Raw genomic sequence first — 20068 nt, 5'->3', positions numbered from 1 at the left:
CCCCACACACACACAGAAAGATGTAATTAGACTGCATAAAGTTGTCTCCGGTTATTTTTGTTTCTTATATAATAAATATGCCTCTGTAGTCCAGCCATGTCTAAACCCACAGCTATGGATCATGATTTCACGGCTCACCTGTATGTTCATCCTTCTGCTGACTTCTTTCACCAGAAATCAAAAGTAAGACAACATGATACTTATATAAGAAGACACAAATTGATCAGCAGGACTACACCAAATGGTAACTTAGTGCTATGGTTAGATACAGAATGGGCCCCTTGAAGAGCTTGTAAATTGGTATTCAGAGTTGATGTAAATGAGTCTTGAACATTGTAATCCCAGTAATGGATAAATCCACTGCAATAAATTTACTTGGGTGCTGCCTGGGCATGGCTGTGAGGGTGTGGCTGGAGGGGTAGATCCCTGGGGGTGGGACCTTGGAGATTATATATGGTTCCTTCTCTCCTGCTCGCCCTCTCCCCTTTCCTCTCTCCCCTCTCTCCTCCTCCTCCTCTTCCTTCTCTCTCTCTCTCTCTCTCTCTCTCTCTCTCTCCCTCCCTCCCTCCCTCCCTCCCTCCCTCCCTCCCTCCCCCCTCAAGCTTTTGGCCTCCACAATGTGCAAAACACAGGCCATGTGCTCTCCCTTTCTATGTCTCATACCAACATGCCTTGAGATTCATGGTTCCCAGCCTCACAGGGCCTGAACCCGAAACCCTAAGAAAATAAATCATTTCCTCCATGTTACGTGGTCGTATTGCATATTATTGCTATAAAAATGCTAACCAAAACACTTGGTATCTAACAAGAGCAAATCACTGATGTGTGGGAAAGGGTGAACTTTTAAGTAAATGCTATGATTCACCCTGAAAGGAACCCTAACTTACACTACACACAGCAACCAATTCCACCTGCATTAAACACTGAAAGACAAGCCTCTGAAACTTTAAGATGATAATAGAAATGAATATAACATCTTAGTCAAGAAAATCATTTTAGACCACACACACACACACACACACACACACACACACACACACACACACACAGTGCTAACCATAAAGGAAAAGATGGATAAATTCTAAGAGTAAGAAATTCTTTTCATCAAAGGATACCATTAAGAAAATAAAAACGGAAGCCACAAACCCTTAGAAGATATTTAGAACACCTATTATCAATCTCTTATTAAGGATTTCTTTAAGTATAGTCCTATCTACCCGGAAATAGTTACAACTTGAGTGCCTTATTCTTATTGTTTCTTTGTCTACTTATTACCAGAGCTTAGAAGAGTGGGCACCTGATACACTGTTATCAGACTTTTATGCCCTTTTCTGTTGCAGCACATCTAACATTTTACCTTGCTTTAAACAAAGGCAACTAACCATAGGTGGCATCGTTGTAGCATATATCATGTTCTCAATTACCTGTATGACAGCAAAGACTGATACTAGTAAAACTTCATTTAAGTTTTTTAATTCAATTGAACGAGAAGGTCATCGACACTTCAGTAATTGCTATTGAAAACCATTTGGCTAAAAGAGAAAAACACACCCATATATATACACACAAAATAAATCCTGACATAATCTTTACTGCAGATTATTCATTTTAAAAGAATCGCTTAGTGTGGTTCTTATAAGATCATCATTGCAATTATCTTGCCTAGGAAAATTTAGGATTCTAAAACAAAATAGGCAAACATAATTTATATAACCATACAAAGAAAGATAGCCTGTGCTTTCTCCTTATTTTTTTGTTGTTAAACAACTTCAAATAGAAAGTCTAATTTTTAAACTTAGCTCTAGATCTTCATTATAGAATAAATAGGAAGGAAATAGAGGATTGAGATGAAGGAAGCCGTTTGGCAATTCTGGGAGCTGCTCTCTTCTTCTGGACAGGCAGCATGGTGGCCAAAAGATGACCTCAGAGAAAGCCCTGATATGGTTTGAGCACCATTGAATGCTGGGGATCTGGTTATTTTCCCCCAGATAAAAAACTCAAGTCCTTAAGTCCTTCTGATTTCTTCTCTGCCTTCATTCCAAGAAGACAGGCTTGGTGTAGTCAAGGGCCTAAAATTCCTTTGTCTATGAATGTTTAAAAATGTGTTTCCACTTGAAAGCATGGCTGAGATAGGGGTGTGAATGAATATCTCAGATCAGAGATTTTATCTGCAAAGGCCTGAATCTGTTGTCTCATCCACTAGATAGTGGGTTCTCATAAGTATGGACTTTATGGTGTGTGTGTGTGTGTGTGTGTGTGTGTGTGTGTGTGTAGTTTAAAAAGTCACCATTAGGCAAATAAGCTCTATTGATAAAAAAACAAAGCCATCAAAGTGTCAGAATGTGTGATCAGCAGAAGTACATTATATCAGGGATCACTGGAACTTAAATGTTTTAAAGCATTCTAAAAAAGACACTGCATTGGCGGGGTGGGGGGCATTACAAGTATTATCCACGGAAGACTTAAAGTTCCAAAATATGAACACAAGTGTGGGAAACAGCTATTGAAAAAACCCCCATGATGAGCTGTTGATAAGCCAAATAAAGTAGTAGGTAGAGTATCACTCTTCCTACATAGAGATGGTGGCTCCTCCATTATGAAAACAACTTCTTATCCCAAACACCCGGGTTTCGGACACATCCATGTCACATACAAGCCATGTTCCCCTGAGTAAGGTCTACGATCACTCTTGGTTCTCTTGTGAAAGGAGAAGAAAAAAAAAAAAACATTGAACTCTTTGAGTTGTTCAAAATTTTAATGGGATGATGTACTTAAAGCACTTTGTAAACTGTAAGGCTCTACATAAATGTGATTCATCTATTTAAAGAATAATTATCAAAACAGATTCACCCCCGAGGAAAGAACAAAAGGAAATGGGCTTATTAAATTATAGCGAAAGGAATTTATATTAGGCAGCAGGAGAGGCATTCTGACTGTGATACTGATTACCAGGGAGGCGACAGAGTTGCTTTCTGAGGTTGAATGCCACCACTGCTTAAGAGAATTAAAACAATCTTGCCTGAAAGTAAAGGGATGGAGGATGTGACACTTTCTGCTGCTGTCCAGAATTGGGTACAAAGCTAATGAAATTCATTAGCCAGCTCAGTCTTCTAAAGACAGACTTACACCATGTTTCTTGGGGCTCCGAGGAATCTAACAGCATCAAACCATGTAATTCTAAAGCATTTGCTGGCTCCTTCTTGTCAAAATTGAATGAAAACCTGATTCTCCTCCACCATTATCCCCAAGTGAAGCTTTTTAAAAATAAGTCCCCAACCTATATATAAAAAAAAAACTTGATAACATTTTGCCAAATATGCATAGTCATCCTTGGAGAAACTCAGGGGGCAAGAAAATGACATTGTGTTCCCTGGTCTCTCTAAAAGGGACATCAAGAGCCTGCTCTGTGCAGGGTTGTACGGTAAGTTCTGGGAAGACAGATAAAACAAGCAGACACAGTTTCTGCTTCAAGGATCCTGCCTAGTGGGACAGCTGAACATTATTCAAAGCCACATTATGATAATAAGTGATCCCAAAGTGTATAATAAAGGGGCTTCAGCAACAGGACAAAGTCAGAGAAAGAGAAGATGGAGCAGATAACAGAGAAGAATAGGTGTTAACTAGGCAAATGGACTGCTTGGAGTTTTTTAAGCAGAGAGAATGGTGGGTACAAAGGCTGTAGCAAAAGGGTACCCAGTGAATGCAGTGATCTCAAAGAAGGCTGTGGAGCAGCCTCACAGGGCAGGGGCAAGGAGGAGATGAGGAGTGAGCACTGGAGAGGACCAGACCAGAGAGGGACTTTTAGGCCATGTTTAGACTCTTGGTCTTCATCCTCTTCATCCTCATGCTAATACAAAATCACTGCTGCAATGCAAACAAAGAGAAAATCAAATCATGGAACAGACCTAAGAATTGCATGTGGGAGGGATAAGGAATGGCCTTACCCACTTAGACAGGAAAGTAAGAGAGGATGGGTCAAAATCTCTGAATGCTCCTTAAGGGACAGGTGTGCCACTGGCAACCCTATCTCCCCTGCACCAGGCCCCCATGCAACTCTACCATGGGGCCTGATCACCATGGTCTACGCAGTCAAGCAAGCCATTTGCCCCCACAGAAGCTGATGATGAGTACAGAGTGTGTAGATGATGGCAGACTATATGGAAGAGGCATGTCCTAGGAAGGAATGAGTGCACAGAGGGGTCAGGGTGGTGCCTGACATTGTGAATCTCTTTCTACCTGCTGTGGCTTGGATCTGGAGCCTCTTCCCAAAAGCTCATGTATTCACACCCGTTCCCAATTGCAGCAGGGACCAGAGATGGGGCTGCTTGGAGGAGACAGGTCATTTGGGGTGGGGCCTTAAGAGTTTTGTCCCCAGCTCCTTCCTTTTTCTCTCTCTGCTTCCTGGCTGCCAAGAGCTAAGCATCTTCCCTCTGCCACACTCTACCACTAAAATGTTTCTGCTTTGCAGCAGGCCAGTCATAGACTGAAACTTTCAAACTCTGAACCAAAATAAATCTTTCTTCCTCTAAATTTTCTTGTCAGATATTTTGGCCACAGCAATGAAAAACCTCACATACTACCTAACTCAAAAGGCAGACCGGAAAAATAAACCATCATCCAAGCTTCTTTCTAGTTTAGGTAATGGCTATCTATATTAAAAATGTTTCTACTATTAGTAGTTCTGTATTTATAAAAGGAGAAGAAAAAAACTGCTGGCAGGGAAATAATAACAAAATATATGATCCACAGAGGTGGTGGGAAGATATAATGTTATTTTACATATTTGATATAGAGCCTAAATTAAGCCATAGAAGAGAGCCCATGAATCTTCACAGCCTCATTATCAAGCCTTCTTAAACCTCAAATACAGAAAAATACATTTCATAAACAAAGACCCAATAGGATTTTAATAGTATAATAAATTTCACAGACATTTGCACTAATCACATTTCATTACATTTTTAAAAAAGAAATTCCAATTGATGGAGAATCAGATTTTGGAAGAGGTTTCAAAATACCTTATGGGCAACTAGTGTTTTTTAAAATGTTTTTAATAGACAAGTATCTTGGAACTGAGAATTTATACACATACCTTTTTCCCTGTGTCCCCACTTCATTTTATCAAGGGTCAACCTTCTAAGTTCCATATGCACATTTTTCTTCCAAACCTTTCCAAATGCAAGAAATTCAGACCTCAATTTGAGTTATCAATCCCTAAGGTGTCCTGTGTTTCTGAATGCCTTCCAGCAACTCCATATTTTTCTGTATGTAGAACTTCCTAATGCAAGTTTCTATCTCTTACTGATTGCATTGAAGACACCCTGGTCTGAATGTCATCACTAAAATAAATTTCAAGGTTGTCTAGCACAACCCTTAAATTAGAGCAAGAAGGGCACTTGCAGGTATAAGAAGTCTAGAGGGCCAAGAGGGTATAATCATCTAGAACCACAGGCACCTTCTAGACTGCTTAAGTACCTAGAACCCTAGACTTCCATTCCCAAACAATCCTAAGCCTACTTCAAGACTGCATTCATTTACCCAGTGGCTGACTGTTCAATCAGAGACACTCTAGTACTGAGAGGCCGCCAAACGGTAGCTGTTTTAAAGGCAAATGGATGTAAAGTCTAGGACATCCATACAAGCAAGCATAAGGCACTCTGAGATGCTAAAGGTTCTAGGAGTGGAAAGAGAGGGGTCAAGTAGAGGCTAAGGAATGAGAGAGGGTTCTTCTTATGCAGTCATAGGCTGCTGCAAGTACTCCAAGATGTATAAGAATTTTACATTAAAACTTAATCATCTAGGTCATTCTGACCAGTGCTTCTCAATGTTTAATATGGAGATTCCTAAAAATGTAGATTTAAATTCAGAAAATTTAGGGAAGGGGATGAAAGTCTCCATTTCTAATAAACTCAAGATGGTGTCGATACTGCCCACAAGTATTTTAAGTAAAAAAGGCATGGAGGTAAATTTGTCAAGGAAGAAAATTATACACAGATTTTTTTTAGCAATTTGTTAGCTTGACTTGTAGCTTTTAAATAACTGTGGTATGGTGGTCTCTATTTGTATTCTTGTCCTAACCCAGCAAATGTGAGGGGTGTCCCTGAACTCCTCATTCATCAGAGTGAGTTGGCCATTTCCACGGGGTGTTCATTTTAAGGAAAGATTTTATTTGGAGGACAAAGTTTTGAAAAATAATTATTTTCAGCCATTCATTTTGCTTCTCACAATGCCCCACCCAGTGTGTGGCCCAAGGGGCCCATGTACACTAGTACTGGTGCTATGACAAACTGAGGGTACACCCTCCTGTCCTCACTACTCCAAGTCCTCTGGTTACACCTCTCTCAGAAGACATCTCCTAAATAGGAAGCAGTGCAGCCAGGCCAGAGAGTAGAAGCTCAGCACTTTTACTAGGAAAGCACTTGTTTCCAGCAGGTGCATGTTTGCCTGCCACTTAGACATAGAGTTATCCCAGATGTTCCAAGTATAGATTTACTGTGTGCACTTGAATGTCAAGTTGTTCAGCATCATTGGTTGATGACTCATTTCTCCATTCTATCACCTCTGCTGGTTTGTTAAAGATCAGTTGACTTTATTTATGTGAGTTTATTTCTCAGCTCTCTATTCTGTTTCATTAATCTATTAGTCTGTTCTTTTGCCACTAACAATCACACACTGTCTTGATTACTGCAGCTTTCCAGTTAAGTTGCTTTCTAGGTAAGTTAGTCAGGGAGGGCCAGTCATCGGCTTCATTCTTCTCTCTCAATATTATGTTGTCTATTCTAGGTCTTTCACCTCTCTACATAAACAAGACTTAGTCTGTTAATAGCTACGAAGCAACTTGCTGGGGTTTTGACAAGGACTGCCTTCAATCTATAGATCGAGTTGGGAAGAACTGACATCTTGACAATATTGGGTTCTCCTATTGATGACCATGAAACAGCTCTCCATTTATGTAGTTCTTCTTTGATTTTTCATCAAAGTTGCACAGATTTCCCATTTAGAGCTTGTACATATTTTGTGAGATTTACACCTAAGTATTTCACTTTTGGGGTGTTTATGTAAGTGAGGCCGCCTTCTGTTCTATCTCCCAAAAGAATGTTCACCTTTTTCCACTCTTCCCTCTGCCTAAGCTGATTCTTACTGGACATTTAGGTCTTAGTTCCCCTGTTACTGTGTTTGGGAAATCTTTCTAAGGCACACATTTAATCATCCATTCATTTCTGCATTCATTTACCACCTACTGCATGCTATATAATATCCTAATCTATGAAGATACAACAGAGATTTAAAAATGCCTGACCTTCATAGAATCTGAACTCAAATGGTGGGATAACAAATACCTGTAAACACAGGAAAATCTTTCCATCAGCAACCCACCTGTGGAGATAAGTATGGAGTGAATGAGTGAGCAAGTGTTGACGCTCTCTGCCTGTCCCTCTGGTTGCCAAAGAACTTCATTTTGCTTCTTCCTTCTCCAAATTTTTAAGAAATAGATGGGGATTTATTTTCTACTGACTGCAACTCCTAATTTGATTCAATGATGAGTTCACCTTCAGTTTTTAATGAACACATCAATGATCAACTGGATGATGTTTTAGGAACTGCATTTGGGACTATGAACTATTCTATGAAAATCTGCAAACAAAATATTAAATATGAGATAAGGGGTGTCTTTTGAAATACTTGAATCTGTTAGGAAGAAGCCAGGAACATAGAAGAATCACTACCTTCTTTATTTTGAATTAGAATTTTGCCAGAAGTGGTAGGTATGTACTTATAATTCTAGTACTGAGAAGGCTAAGACAGGAAGATCACAGGTTCATAGCTAGCTTCAGAGAAACTTAGTGAGGCTTTCTGCAATTTAGTGAGACTCTGTTTCAAAAAATGAAAATAAACAAAAAATGAATATAAGTAAAAATGAAATAGGGCTAGGGGAGTAGTTCAGCCAGTAGTTGCCCCTGGGTTCAGTCCCCAGTACCAAAAAAATTAATAAATTATTTAATTAAAACTTCTCCTACTCCCATCCTAAATTCTAAATAAAGTTAAAACTCCCTATTAACTACCAGAGTCAGGCTCAATTTAAGCACTATTAGTATTTTTTTTCTTTTTTAGGGGGGTAATTTTTCATTTTGTTAATCCTTCAAGGTGTTCTATTGGGGAGAAAAATAGTGAGGACCATCAGTAGAAACATTATTGAAGCCACCAAAGTTTTACTATCAGCCAGAACATTCACAAATAAAAATGAAGATGAGAAAATGCATCGCTAAAAATCTAATGTGCAGTTGGTTAAATGATAAACCAATTTGAATTAGTGAATACTAATTGAAAAACTGCATGACAAAGTATTTTCCCATTAAAGCAGGAATTTGCTGAAGGCATTTTCAATTATTTATCATGCTTCAGTAAAAAGCTTCACACATCCTAACAACATAGTGTCTTTTCCAACTTTGCCTACTGATCGAATTTTGAACACAATGACTACCTTGCCCAAATGACTTTAAAAATTATATGCCAATGACCTTGACAATGTTCTTTCATTTTTATTAGGTTCTTTTTTTCCCTCTCTCTCTCCCTACCATCCTCACACCTAACTGCACAGATGCGTTTAACTTGAGAACCTAATTATTATCTAAGAGTGTTAATATTTTAACCTTATCATGGCTTATCTACATTCCAGAAGTTCACAGTGTGCTATGCTTTCCTAGATGCATAGAATATTTAAAAGTTTTGACCATCTAAGAGGACATTTTAGATGAAGGACTATCTCCCTTTGAAGTACACAAATATTTGAATGTCCTTTCAATTGCTTAGATAACTTACTCTTCTCAAAAATCAGGGCAGAGGTGACTGCTGGGAGCCAAAATTGTAGATTCCGAGCCTACAGGGAAGGGAATACATCTGGAACATAATACCCTGTTGGTGTGCTCAATAAATGTTTATTAATGAGCCCCATTTTTTGACCCAGGCATAGAAAATAAATCCAAGGAAGGAAGATTATGCAAATAGGCAAAAAGGTCACCCAGCCCTACATGGGGGTGTGGCCCAGGGTGGGGGCAGAGCCAAGTCATTCAGGTGACAGGACATTCTCCTGGGTGTATAGCAGTAACCCTGACAACTCTCATCCCAACAGTTATCTATTCCATTATAGAATAACGTAGAAGAACATTTCAGTAGGTGTCTGTGGAAAGTGCTGCTTGAGATAAAAATGGTCCTCTTCTTATAACCGCTTAAAGAGATTCTTGGGCCAGAGGCTCCTGATGAGGCATGAATGATGAAGAAGAGAATTATCCAGGTGTGGTGAGGCATGCTTGTAATCCCAGTACTTTGGAGGGTAAAGCAGAAAGACTGTAGGTTCAAAGCCAGCCTGAGAAATTTAGGCTGTCAGCAACTCGGACCCTGCTTCAAAATAAAAAATAAAATAGGGCTGGGGGGGGTATAGCTCAGAAGTAGAATGCCCTTGGGTTCAATCCCCAGCACCACAAAGAAAAAAAAAAGAGCTAATCGAAGTGGGATCTAGAAGATTTATTAACAAGGAATGTGTGTACCGTGTTATTGTGGGCTAGCAGAAGCACACTCATGAAGCCAGGCTTAAATAAAAATCTCCACAGTGAATTAATACATCATGGAAGTAGCATGTTAGAAAGAATTATAAGTATCTGAAATTCATGTCATCCAGACCGATGACATTGGGCACTGGCCACTCCAAAGGCAAACTCTACAAAACCATATTCTCCTCCTCTGCTATAAGACAGAAAAGCCAAAAAAACAGTTACCAGGATGCCTTATAAGGCATCATCTGTTTTTTCTCCCCAATGCTGCAGAAAAGAATGTTTGTGTGATTTGGCACCAGTCATTAGCCATTTAAAATTATTGTTTTTAATCTAGTAAGTAAAGTAGAAATTTGCAAGGGTTTATTTTAATAAAATATTTATGATACTTCAGGAAAATAGCTAACTATGATCTGAAAATGAAAATTTAAGTGATCTGGCCTCTCCCCAGTAGGATGCACAGCTCCAAGTACACACATGCACACACGAAAGCCTGGCGCATCTCACATGAGACGAGATTTCAGAGACATTCTCTTCTTTTAATTGAAATCCTATCTGAAAGGAAGATTATCTCTTTTCCTTCTGTTACACTAATCTTTTCTAGCCTGAAGGCCCATAACTTGTGAATTATTAAACAATCATATTTGTAGCAGCAAATTGATTTCCGAGAGAATCCATATTGATTGAGATATTTAAGACTAATGATTTTGAGGTTAAGGTGTTTAGATATTATTACGTCTGATGAACTAAATTGGTAGGCTATTGTATTGTTTTGTTGCTATTTATATTGCTTTCCATTAACAGATCATTCCATTTGCTCTGCAGCCTTGAATTCACCTATCAGACCAAGAGATGAGCCAGTTTTTCTGCCTGCCAAAGTGCTTTAGATGCTAAAACGATGCCAGGAGTTGCCAACATTGATAAGTTAGCTGATTAGCCACCTAACTATCAGGACTGGAAATCATAGCTATAATTGTCGGTCAGGCTAATTAATCTCACTCTCTTCCAGCAATTCAGGAGGTATCCCCAAGCCATGAATAACTGCCAGTGCATCATGTAAGTATCACCAGACGGGAGCACAGTGGCCAAAACCTGGTAAATCAATCACTAGTTACCAGAAAAACGAAGGCCAAGTGCATTGTCAAATGTTATCTACTTCACTATAGGTCAGCACCTTCTTCTTCAGACACAAAAGGCAACCTGCATTCACATGCCCTTAACTATCAGAGAAGCTATGCAGTGACTCAACTGCTCAGAGCACCATGATGCTGGAACCCTGGAAGTTATGGCCCCAACACACAAAAAGAAGAATTATCTCTTTGATGCCAGTGCTGCCGGAAACCTGAGTGCAGTGTCTGCCCTCATTGGCTGGCTATGGAAACTTGGTCAGAATATTGAACACAACCAGGCCTCTGTATTTAATACGAAAGATGAGCCAATAGTTACTGTATAAGTTCACCTAGAATAACACAAATAAAAGACTTACTTTTTAGAGTTTGGTATGGGTGCATATATATACTCTTGTTCTATCTGAAGATGCAGTGAGAGACCATCTGAGGTTTGTAAGGCTGAGGAGTGAGCGTGTGATTCTGAGATTTTCTTTCTCTTTCACCCCAGATATAAAACATCACGAGGCCTTGGTGCTCCTCCCTTCACAGTGTATCCAGAGAATCCAACCACTTCTTCCTACTGCCATGTCTACCTCTGGAATCCAAGCCACTGTCCCTGTCTCCTGGACGATAGCATTGGCCTTCTCATGCACCCCTGTTTCTGTTCCAGGTCCTCTCCTAATCTATTAATTGAACAACTGCTGGAATGATCCTTTTAAAACATCAGTGAGAGCTGGGGTAGCTCATGTGCTTATTATGCAAAGGCCCTGGGTTTGATCCCCAGCACCAATAGTAAAAATATAAGTAACATCAGGTCCCTCCTCTTCTCAAAATCCTAAAATGGTTTTAACTCATTGGTGTAAAAAGCACAGTCTCAACATTTACCTAATGCCCCTACACCTCTATGATGTCTTTTTCTCCTCTGACCTCACCTCCCACAATCTCCCTTCAGTATACTGTATCCCAATCTCATTACCACCTCAACGTCCTTGAACAGGTCAGACAAGGTCATTCCTCAGAACATCTGCACCTGCGATTCTCAATACCTGAAACGCACACCTCCCAAACCTCCACAAACCACTCCCCCCACTTCTTCATGCCTTTTTGCAAATATTATTTCCCCAAAGAAGCTTTTCCTCACCATCCTATGCCAAGTCACACACCAAATCTCCTCTCCTTATTCTCTGTTTTTTTTTTTTTTTTTTACCACTGGATATTCTATTTATTATCCTTCTTTATTTTCTTGCTAAACTGTAAGCTCTATGCTTCCAGGGACTGTATTCCAGTGTCCCTAGCAGTTGATGAATAAATGTATATTAAAAAGTAAAAAGAGAAATGAATTACAAACCTAGCTTGCACTCCAGTGTCATTCTTGATTCTTATGAACCAGTAAGTATATCCCTATTCGGAAACTATGCTGCCATTAATGGGTTCTCATGCCCGTGTTACAACACTGCAAATTTGTCACAAGACCTTACGTAACTCCCTGGCTTAAAATCAAAGTAGAAAGAGACAACAGCCATTATTGGAGCCATAATCATCAACATGTCTACTTATTAAAAGAACAAAAGTAGGTAACTTGCAACTATGTTCATCTTCCCAAAAATCTTGTTAATTGACTTGAGCCTTTGAAATTCCCCATCTCACAATAACCTGACCCAGACTGTTGTGGGTGTTCATTTTCCAAAGGGAGTAAATGAGAGCAATAAAAAGACTGACATGCCTTAAAATGAAATTCACAATATTTTTATTCCTAAACCACATATACATTAGTCTCCAAAGTTCTCAGGTTAAAAAATATTTTTAAAAGGCTGGTTTATAATTTTTTAAATGGAAAATGGGCTGCAGCACTTTAAAACTTCTCAGTTGGAAAGGGATATTTTTGGTCAATGATCTATTTTTATTTCTGCTCTGCTGTTTCTCAAGGAGTCCAATGACAAGGACCTGTCCTTCAAAGTTTTAGTCTGTGGGCACAGAATTAGCATTTTCAATTACTTTCCTCGGATGAAGTATACAGGTCTCTTTGCTCCCATCCCCCTGCCCCTCTCTTAGACTCTCTCCCCTCAGAGGATAAAGAGGCCAGTTTCTGGGTTATATTTCCTTTTTTTCCCCCAGATTTTTTCTCAGCAAGCTATAAACATGTTTTTTAAAGTAACTTATAAATATTTTTCCCAAAAAAGAACTACACGTACAATTTAAACATCATGTGATGTTTGCTTAAATGGTTGCGCTATCTATTTTAGTTAACAAATTTGTTTTATGTCACTCTTAATCAACAGACATATATTTTTCTTACTCCTATTGATTCTGCAGCAAAGCCAGTTAATGTTATTATCTTGGATAGTGTGCTCAGAACAGTTATCCTTCCAGACATTTTTTAATAAAAGCAAACATCAACTGGGAACTCAGAAATGAAATCAGATCGCTTTATCAACCAAGAAGCAGCCACTGTTCTATTTCACATTCTTCTTTCAACATTCTACCACGTAACAACCTTTTTAATACAACAATCTGGTCAGATCAAGGACAGATATAAAAAGGGGAAGACAAAAAAAAAAAAAAAGCAACTTCTGCCTAATTGCTGGTAAAGCTAGTATCCAAAGAAGAAAAATCAGGAAGTATAGAAAGTCAGGTGCTCATGTAACGGGAGCTATGTATTCTTCTACAAGACAGTCGCCTTGCCAATTCAGCAGATGATCTTGAAGGGCCCTTTATTCTGGCTCTGGTCTCTATTAAGTCTGAGATTAATGATTCTCAAGCACTTTGGAAATACACTGTGTTCACTACAAAGGCACTCAGGGAATCTGAAAGAACCCACTTCAAATCTAAAAACTGTATATTCTGCTGCTCTACTTTAAGCCACGAGGGGAGCTGCTAGAGACAAATAAGTCTGGGATCTAACTTCTTTGATTACAAAAAGTCATCTTTAGCCAAGTACGATAAAGAAAAAAGGTAATGGACTGAATAACCAGGACGTCTCTTACACCAGTGGGAATGGACCACATTTGTTGAGCACCTCATACATGCCTGTCCCCAGTGGGATTCTTGACATAGACCATTTTAAGGAATCAATGCTCAGGACAAATCATCTTGCTCTCTTACTCCTAGAATTTCTGCATCAAATTTCCTTAACCCATGATGAATATTTCAAGAGAGCTGCTTTCCATGATGGAGACCACTGTCTTCTGGACATTTATTAGTCTCACAATCCTCAGGGCTGAAATCTACTTCAAAGCACATCCATAATGTGTCGAAGCCTGATAGAAATTTCCACTCTAAGCTTCTTTGGAAGGTGTATGTAACACAATTGCTAGTAAAGTGCTACACAAAAAGTATGAAAGCGTCAGCTCTCAAGGACGTGTAAATGTAAATCACCCTAAGAGACCTAAATCAGTAACTCACTTTAGCCTATGTAAGTATGTCCCTACATGCGAAAGGAAAAGATGCTTCTAAATGTGTGATTACTTCCCTTCTTTCAGCTACCCTGGACTCCCTTCTTAATATAAAAATAAGTTTGAGAGACATCAACTAGACTAATACACCAAGAGTCTGCAAACATTGAAGCTACTGGGAGAATGTGTAAATCATGTCAGTACCACTGGCTTGTTATTAATAAGTTTTCTTTTACCAGTATAAAGTTTTCCTTTAGCACTGGGTTTCTATAACCCAGTGTCTTCATCAGTCTGACATTTACCTGGTAATATCTTTTTGTGTTTGTATGTGTGGTACTGGGGATGGAACTCAGGAGTCTTCTACCTCTGGGCTACACTTTCAGACCTATTTTATATTTTATTAGGAAACAGGGTCTCACTAAGTTGCTGATAACCTCACAAAGTAGCTGAGGCTGGCTTTGAACTTGTGAGATCCTCCTGTCTCAGCCTCCCAAATACTGAGATTATAAGCTTGCACCACCATACCTGGTTTGGGAATATCTTTCTAAAGCAACATCCTTCAGCGATAAATACCCCTTAACTGTGGGCTCATTGAACAAAGGTAACATTTATTCATCTCTGCATTTTACAAAGGCAGGCCATGGTAGCACCCCCAGCCTCCATTGAAGCCCAACTACTAGTTAGACTCATTTTTATTACCCTTCGATAGTAAGGTTTGTAGGTTTGTGTTTTGTTTTGTGCTTAAAGGATGTATTGTACTTGGATAACTCTGCTTTTCTTTCTTATTTCTCTTATGACTTTCATAAGAAAGAAAAGAGAGGGGGGAGTGAGAGAATGTGGTATGTGTGTGCATGTATGTGTGTGTGTGCACGTGTGCGTATGTGTGTTTGTGCATGCACATGCACGTGTTTAGGCACATTATGTTCTGTTTGTCACGTAGGTTAATTGCTCTGGAGGGAAAATAAGTAAATTCAGAGCTTCCTCTCTTTCTCAGTTAGTTTGATGGTGGTGAATCCCAGATTATGGAGATTAAGTCAGTTTCTTATATTCTACTCAGTAACATTTATATTTATATTCACAAAGGGGTGAAAAACAGTGGAATCAATCTCTCTCTCTCTCTCTCTCTCTCTCTCTCTCTCTCTCTCTCTCTCTCCTTTCTGTGTTTAGAGAAATTCTGTGAATCTTGTTCAAGCAAGAAATTACATAAATGCATCATTACTGACTTAAAACATTTTTCTTAAGCAAAAACTGTCTTTCCTCTAGACTAGCACATTTCCTCTAGGGCACTGGACCTACTTGTCCAGTGCTTAGAAGTCAAGTCCTAAAGCCATCTAATGCTATCAGAAAGAAAAATTATTATAAACATGATTATAAACCTGAGTACTATACAAACAAACACATTTCTCAATGAGGAGTTACAGATTTTTTAAACCTTCGGTATGAAGTAGGCTAAATTTTAGAAGTTTTTCGGTATACTTACAATCTTGATTTTTTACCTTGCATTTGTAGAATACTGTCTCCAACCCTCCTATGTAGACTGTGAGAACTGGGAAGGTTCTTAAAGATGACCCCTCACTGCCTGTATAAAACTAAAGCACAGAAAATAAATTAACAGCTAACATTCGACAGCTGGCAGGTTCCTGGGCCTCCAAGAACCCCAGTGTTCCCACTCTCTGCCTAGCAGATTTCTTCTGTGCATCGTTTATTATCCTGAGTGTCTGGGACTTCCTGAGTTGGTGGGTGGGAACAGTCTACTGGATGAATGGAGAAACTGAGACAAAGAGAAGCAATTTGCATAATATAAAAGGTTGGCAAATGGCTATGGTAGTTCATATTCACCTCCTCCAACTTTCACCCTGACCTTTCCATGTGCTTTATAAAGTAAAGAGTTTTATGGGGACACAGCCTCTCACTCACTTCTGATTTATCTAAGGCTGCTTTTGTATTCTGATGGCAGAACAAGCCATTTGCCATGCAGACTCTAGAAACAGCAAAGCAGAAAATATTTACTAGCAGGCCCTGCAGAACAAGTTTGCCAGTCTTTGGTGTAAGGTATTTGGATGATGTCAAAATCACTAGTAGGATATAGATAGTAGAACACAGGAAGTAAAATGTTATCTAGTCAACTGTGCTAACCCTAACCCTACAGAATCCAGAAGGATCCCCTGGACACTGCAGGCTCAATTCTGCAAAGGCCTACTTACTGTCTACCTGTCAACCTCTATCTGCATTGCCTCTGTACCCCAGCGCTGTGTGCTGTGCTACTGAATTCCAGTCTCTTCAATGACTGAGGACAAAGAGCCACATCTGTGCAAGCAGCTCTTTACCTTCCACTGATGCACAGGTGCTTTGTAGACCTGTCATGTATCCATGCAGTGGACAAAACAAGAATTGTGATAAAACAAGAACTGTGGGGCACTCAGGCTTCTTGAAGAAGGAGGCCCAGGTTTCCTTCCTTTACTGTCCTCTTCTCATCTCCCTCTTTTCTCAGATCAAATTCCTAGAGTCCATTAGGCTTTGCACTGAAACAGGCAAATATTCCAGGGATGAAAGCCACAGTGGCCACATACACATGGGTCAGACCTCTCCTCTTCTACTCTTCCTAAAGAGTCAGCCAGGCTTAGAGAAGTGAGAAGTTTGCAGCATGCTTATGCTCACTCACTGGCTCTCTTGCTCTCTCTCTCTCCCTCCCTCCCTCCCTCCCTCCCCATCTGTCTGTCTCCTTCCCTTCCTTTCTCTTCTCTTCTCTTCTCTTCTCTTCTCTTCTCTTCTCTTCTCTTCTCTTCTCTTCTCTCTCTCTCTCTCTCTCTCTCTCTCTCTCTCTCTCCTCTCCCTCTCCCTCTCCCTCTCCCTCTCCCTCTCCCTCTCCCCCTCCCTCCCTCTTCTGTTTTTTCTTTCCCTTGGAATTATGGAAGCTAGTCTGGCCTAATCATACATGTAGCTTATGCTGGCTTGGAAACTGAGAAGCGCCTCTAGCCTGCTCACTCACTAATTCTTTGTTCTGATCAGCTCCCCAGGCTGTGGTGGAGATGTGCTGAAAAGGCCTTTCCATCAAAGAGTGTTGTTATGGGACACAGGATTGACTCTGTAGAACTGTAAGGCTCTCCTCCCAAAGCTCTGGCTTGCCAGAGTTCTGCTTTGAGATTTGCCACTAAACAGAAATACAATGTCATCCCTATTCCCATACCACCCTCTACCCTAACCTCCATTTTTCAGGCACTATCTTGTTCATAAATAACAAGAATTGTGATAAAACAAGAACTGTGGGGCACTCAGGTGGGGGTTCAGGTGGTGGATAGCTCAGTGATGGCCAGGATTCTTAGATTCTTGGGTCTTCTGACACAATATCAGGAAGACAATGTAATGTACAATCATGGAACATTAACATCTGGGTTCAAAATCTGGAATGAGCCATATCCTAAAGGTCTGGTAGGTAACTCAAACTCCATGCCCTGAGTTCTTCTACTGCCAAATGGGGATAGTGACCATCTCTCCTTCATAGAAGTGTTACAAAATTAAATGGGCTAATTGAGGTACAATATATATAAGTGTGACAGACACCAAAGTAATGACTACGTCTAATAATTGGGACAAAATTTGAAATTTCATTTCTCAGGAAAACTTTGATCAACACATTACACATCTACTCAAGCCAACCAACTTCAGAACAAAAAGAGCTTAATAACCATTTTAATGTGCTTATTTAACTGAGCTACTCGCTCCTTTTAAAATAATTCCTAAACCAGCAGAATCTCCAGAACGCAACGATGCAATATTTAAGTGGACCCCTCTCAAGGGAAGTTTTTAAAGCATCACATCGCTATACCCAAGGACTCTTCCTTATGAAACCATTCTTTCTCTCCTTTCTTTCCTTGCTATCCAGTTCAATCCTCACATTCTAGCCTCAAATTCCTTCATTCATGAAGCTCATATAATTACCCTATTTGTGCTGTCCCACATCCTAAATTGTTTTGCCTTACTGTGAATGCATGTGGTACCAGGCATGGCATGATAATCCTGATTAGGAAAGTTCACTAGCTATGCCCTAATGTCTGCTGTTGTTGCTTGATCAAACAGCCCTGCTGCCCAAGTTTGAGTCCTGTATATCCACTGCCTTTTAGATGTTTCTAGCTAGATGTCCCAGAAAAACCCCAAACCTGGCAATACTTTTTTAACCCCAAGCCTGTTCCATTTTTTATATTCCCCAACTTGACTAATGATATTTGTAATTTTTTCAAACCATAAATCCATCACAATTTCTCCCATCACCCCTTTCCTCATATATGATGAGTGATCAGCCTTTTCTGCTTTATCTATGGAACAATGGTTAAATCTACGGCACCCCTCCAACTTATACCAGTCTCCACCCACACAGTCTCATCCAAAACCACAACAAATGTCTCCAGTTATGACCCTAATCGCTTTAATCAAGCATCCAAGGAGGTGTTTCTTTAATCTCTGGCTGGACCACTCCTCTTCCATGCTTGCATTACTTATTCATGCTTATCTTCCAGATAAACGCACACCTCTTGTCAGAACATACAATATCCCTCACCACTCTGCCTGTTGACTGAATAACCTTGCTCCCTCTCTTGCTTCCACTTGATCATCTTTCATTCTGTGCCCCAACAATATAAATCTATGGAACGAACAGTTTCCAGATCATGTCAGGTGCTCTTCTGCCTTTATATATGCTCTTCTCTTGCCTGGGAATACCTATGCCTATCCTACCCACAGAAAATCTATTTGTCCACAAAGTCTCAGCTAAATATGATCCATTTGTACCCTGTCCTGTCTGTGCTATTTACTGGGTATCTCACTAAAGCCAGATCACGTTCTAGAAGCTGCTTCTACAGTGGTCCACATAAAAATCATCTCTGGAGGTTGGAGTGTTTGTCCTTCATGTCACCCCTGGCCCCTGTGCAGCTCTACATTATAACAAGAATATGATTAAATGAGAGTTGTGTGTATACCTGTTTTCCATTCATGAGTGTCATACTCAAAATATATGTTGAAAGAATAAAAAAAAAACCTATTCTTTGCTATGTCACCTAATTTGTCCTCTAGTTTTATTAGATTTCTCAAAGGACACTATGTAATACAAGTCACAATGGTCAACATAGACTTTGGGATTTTAGTTCCAAACTCATTTCCATTGTTTAGCTTTGTGACCTTACCTAGTCTCTGTATCACCTACAAAGTGGGGACAATACCGGCACCCTATTTCATGATACTGCCACGAAGAGCAGCCATGATCACACATTTTTTCAATAAATGTTACCTCATATTATTTTGCATTTAATACAGATTATCTACACATGGAAAAGACTAAAAATTAAAAATTAATCTCTTGGTTCCAATAGTTACTTACTCTACAAATTTTACCCTATGATTTTCAATTGTGTTGACTCTAAAGAGTTAAATACACACATGCACAGATACCCATATGAATTTTCCCAACCAAGGCTTGTCATCTGAGGATGAAGGTGGAGGAAGGGAGTGCTGCTGGTTATGGATGTTAAATAAACAATTTTTTCTTACAACAAACCCCTGGCACCCTGTTCTCACCATGTCATGGCCCGAGATGACTTAGTGTCTCCCAAGCATGACCAAGCGATTAGCGGGGCCGTGTCTGTGCATCTCGACAGTAATGGGAGCTCTCTTTCCATTTGCCATGTATTGAAGCCTGAGCGCTTCGCTGCTTCGTGCATTTTCAGCTTGATGAATTCATTATTCTCCATATTTTTCTTCTCCTTTCTTCAGAGAAAACCTTTCCCCCAAATGCCAGGACTTTCTCCCCCGTGTAAAAAAATAGGTGATTTTTAAATGCAAAAAAAAAAAATTTGATCTGTTTGTGACAACTTAACTGTACCCAACACCACTTAAGGAACAGTAGAGAATGACAGAATGTAATTCTCTGATACAAAAACCACAGTATTGCTTCTAACTGGATAGAAATGCACAGGGTATTCTACCCAGTTGGGTATTTTGTTTTTGTTTTTGGTACTGGAGATTGAAC

The 20068-nt window shown here is 39.7% G+C and overlaps 1 protein-coding gene across 1 annotated transcript in view; it reads right to left on the bottom strand.

The window, feature by feature from the left end:
- ESRRG (estrogen related receptor gamma) overlaps positions 1 to 19790 on the bottom strand; it is a gene marked incomplete at both ends in the record, with an annotated part of 481788 nt that extends 461998 nt beyond the window's left edge. Inside the window, one exon of the mRNA XM_080698935.1 lies at positions 19618 to 19790. Within this exon, the coding sequence (XP_080555061.1) occupies positions 19618 to 19790 (173 nt within the window). The remainder of the gene's footprint in view (positions 1 to 19617) is intronic.
- Positions 19791 to 20068: the final 278 nt, after the last annotated feature.

The sequence above is a fragment of the Muscardinus avellanarius genome (genome assembly GCF_963383645.1).
Source record: "Muscardinus avellanarius genome assembly, chromosome: 7".
NCBI lineage: Eukaryota > Metazoa > Chordata > Mammalia > Rodentia > Gliridae > Muscardinus > Muscardinus avellanarius.
The sequence above is the reverse complement of the archived record's forward strand: the minus strand, read 5'-3'. Positions and strand labels throughout refer to the sequence as shown.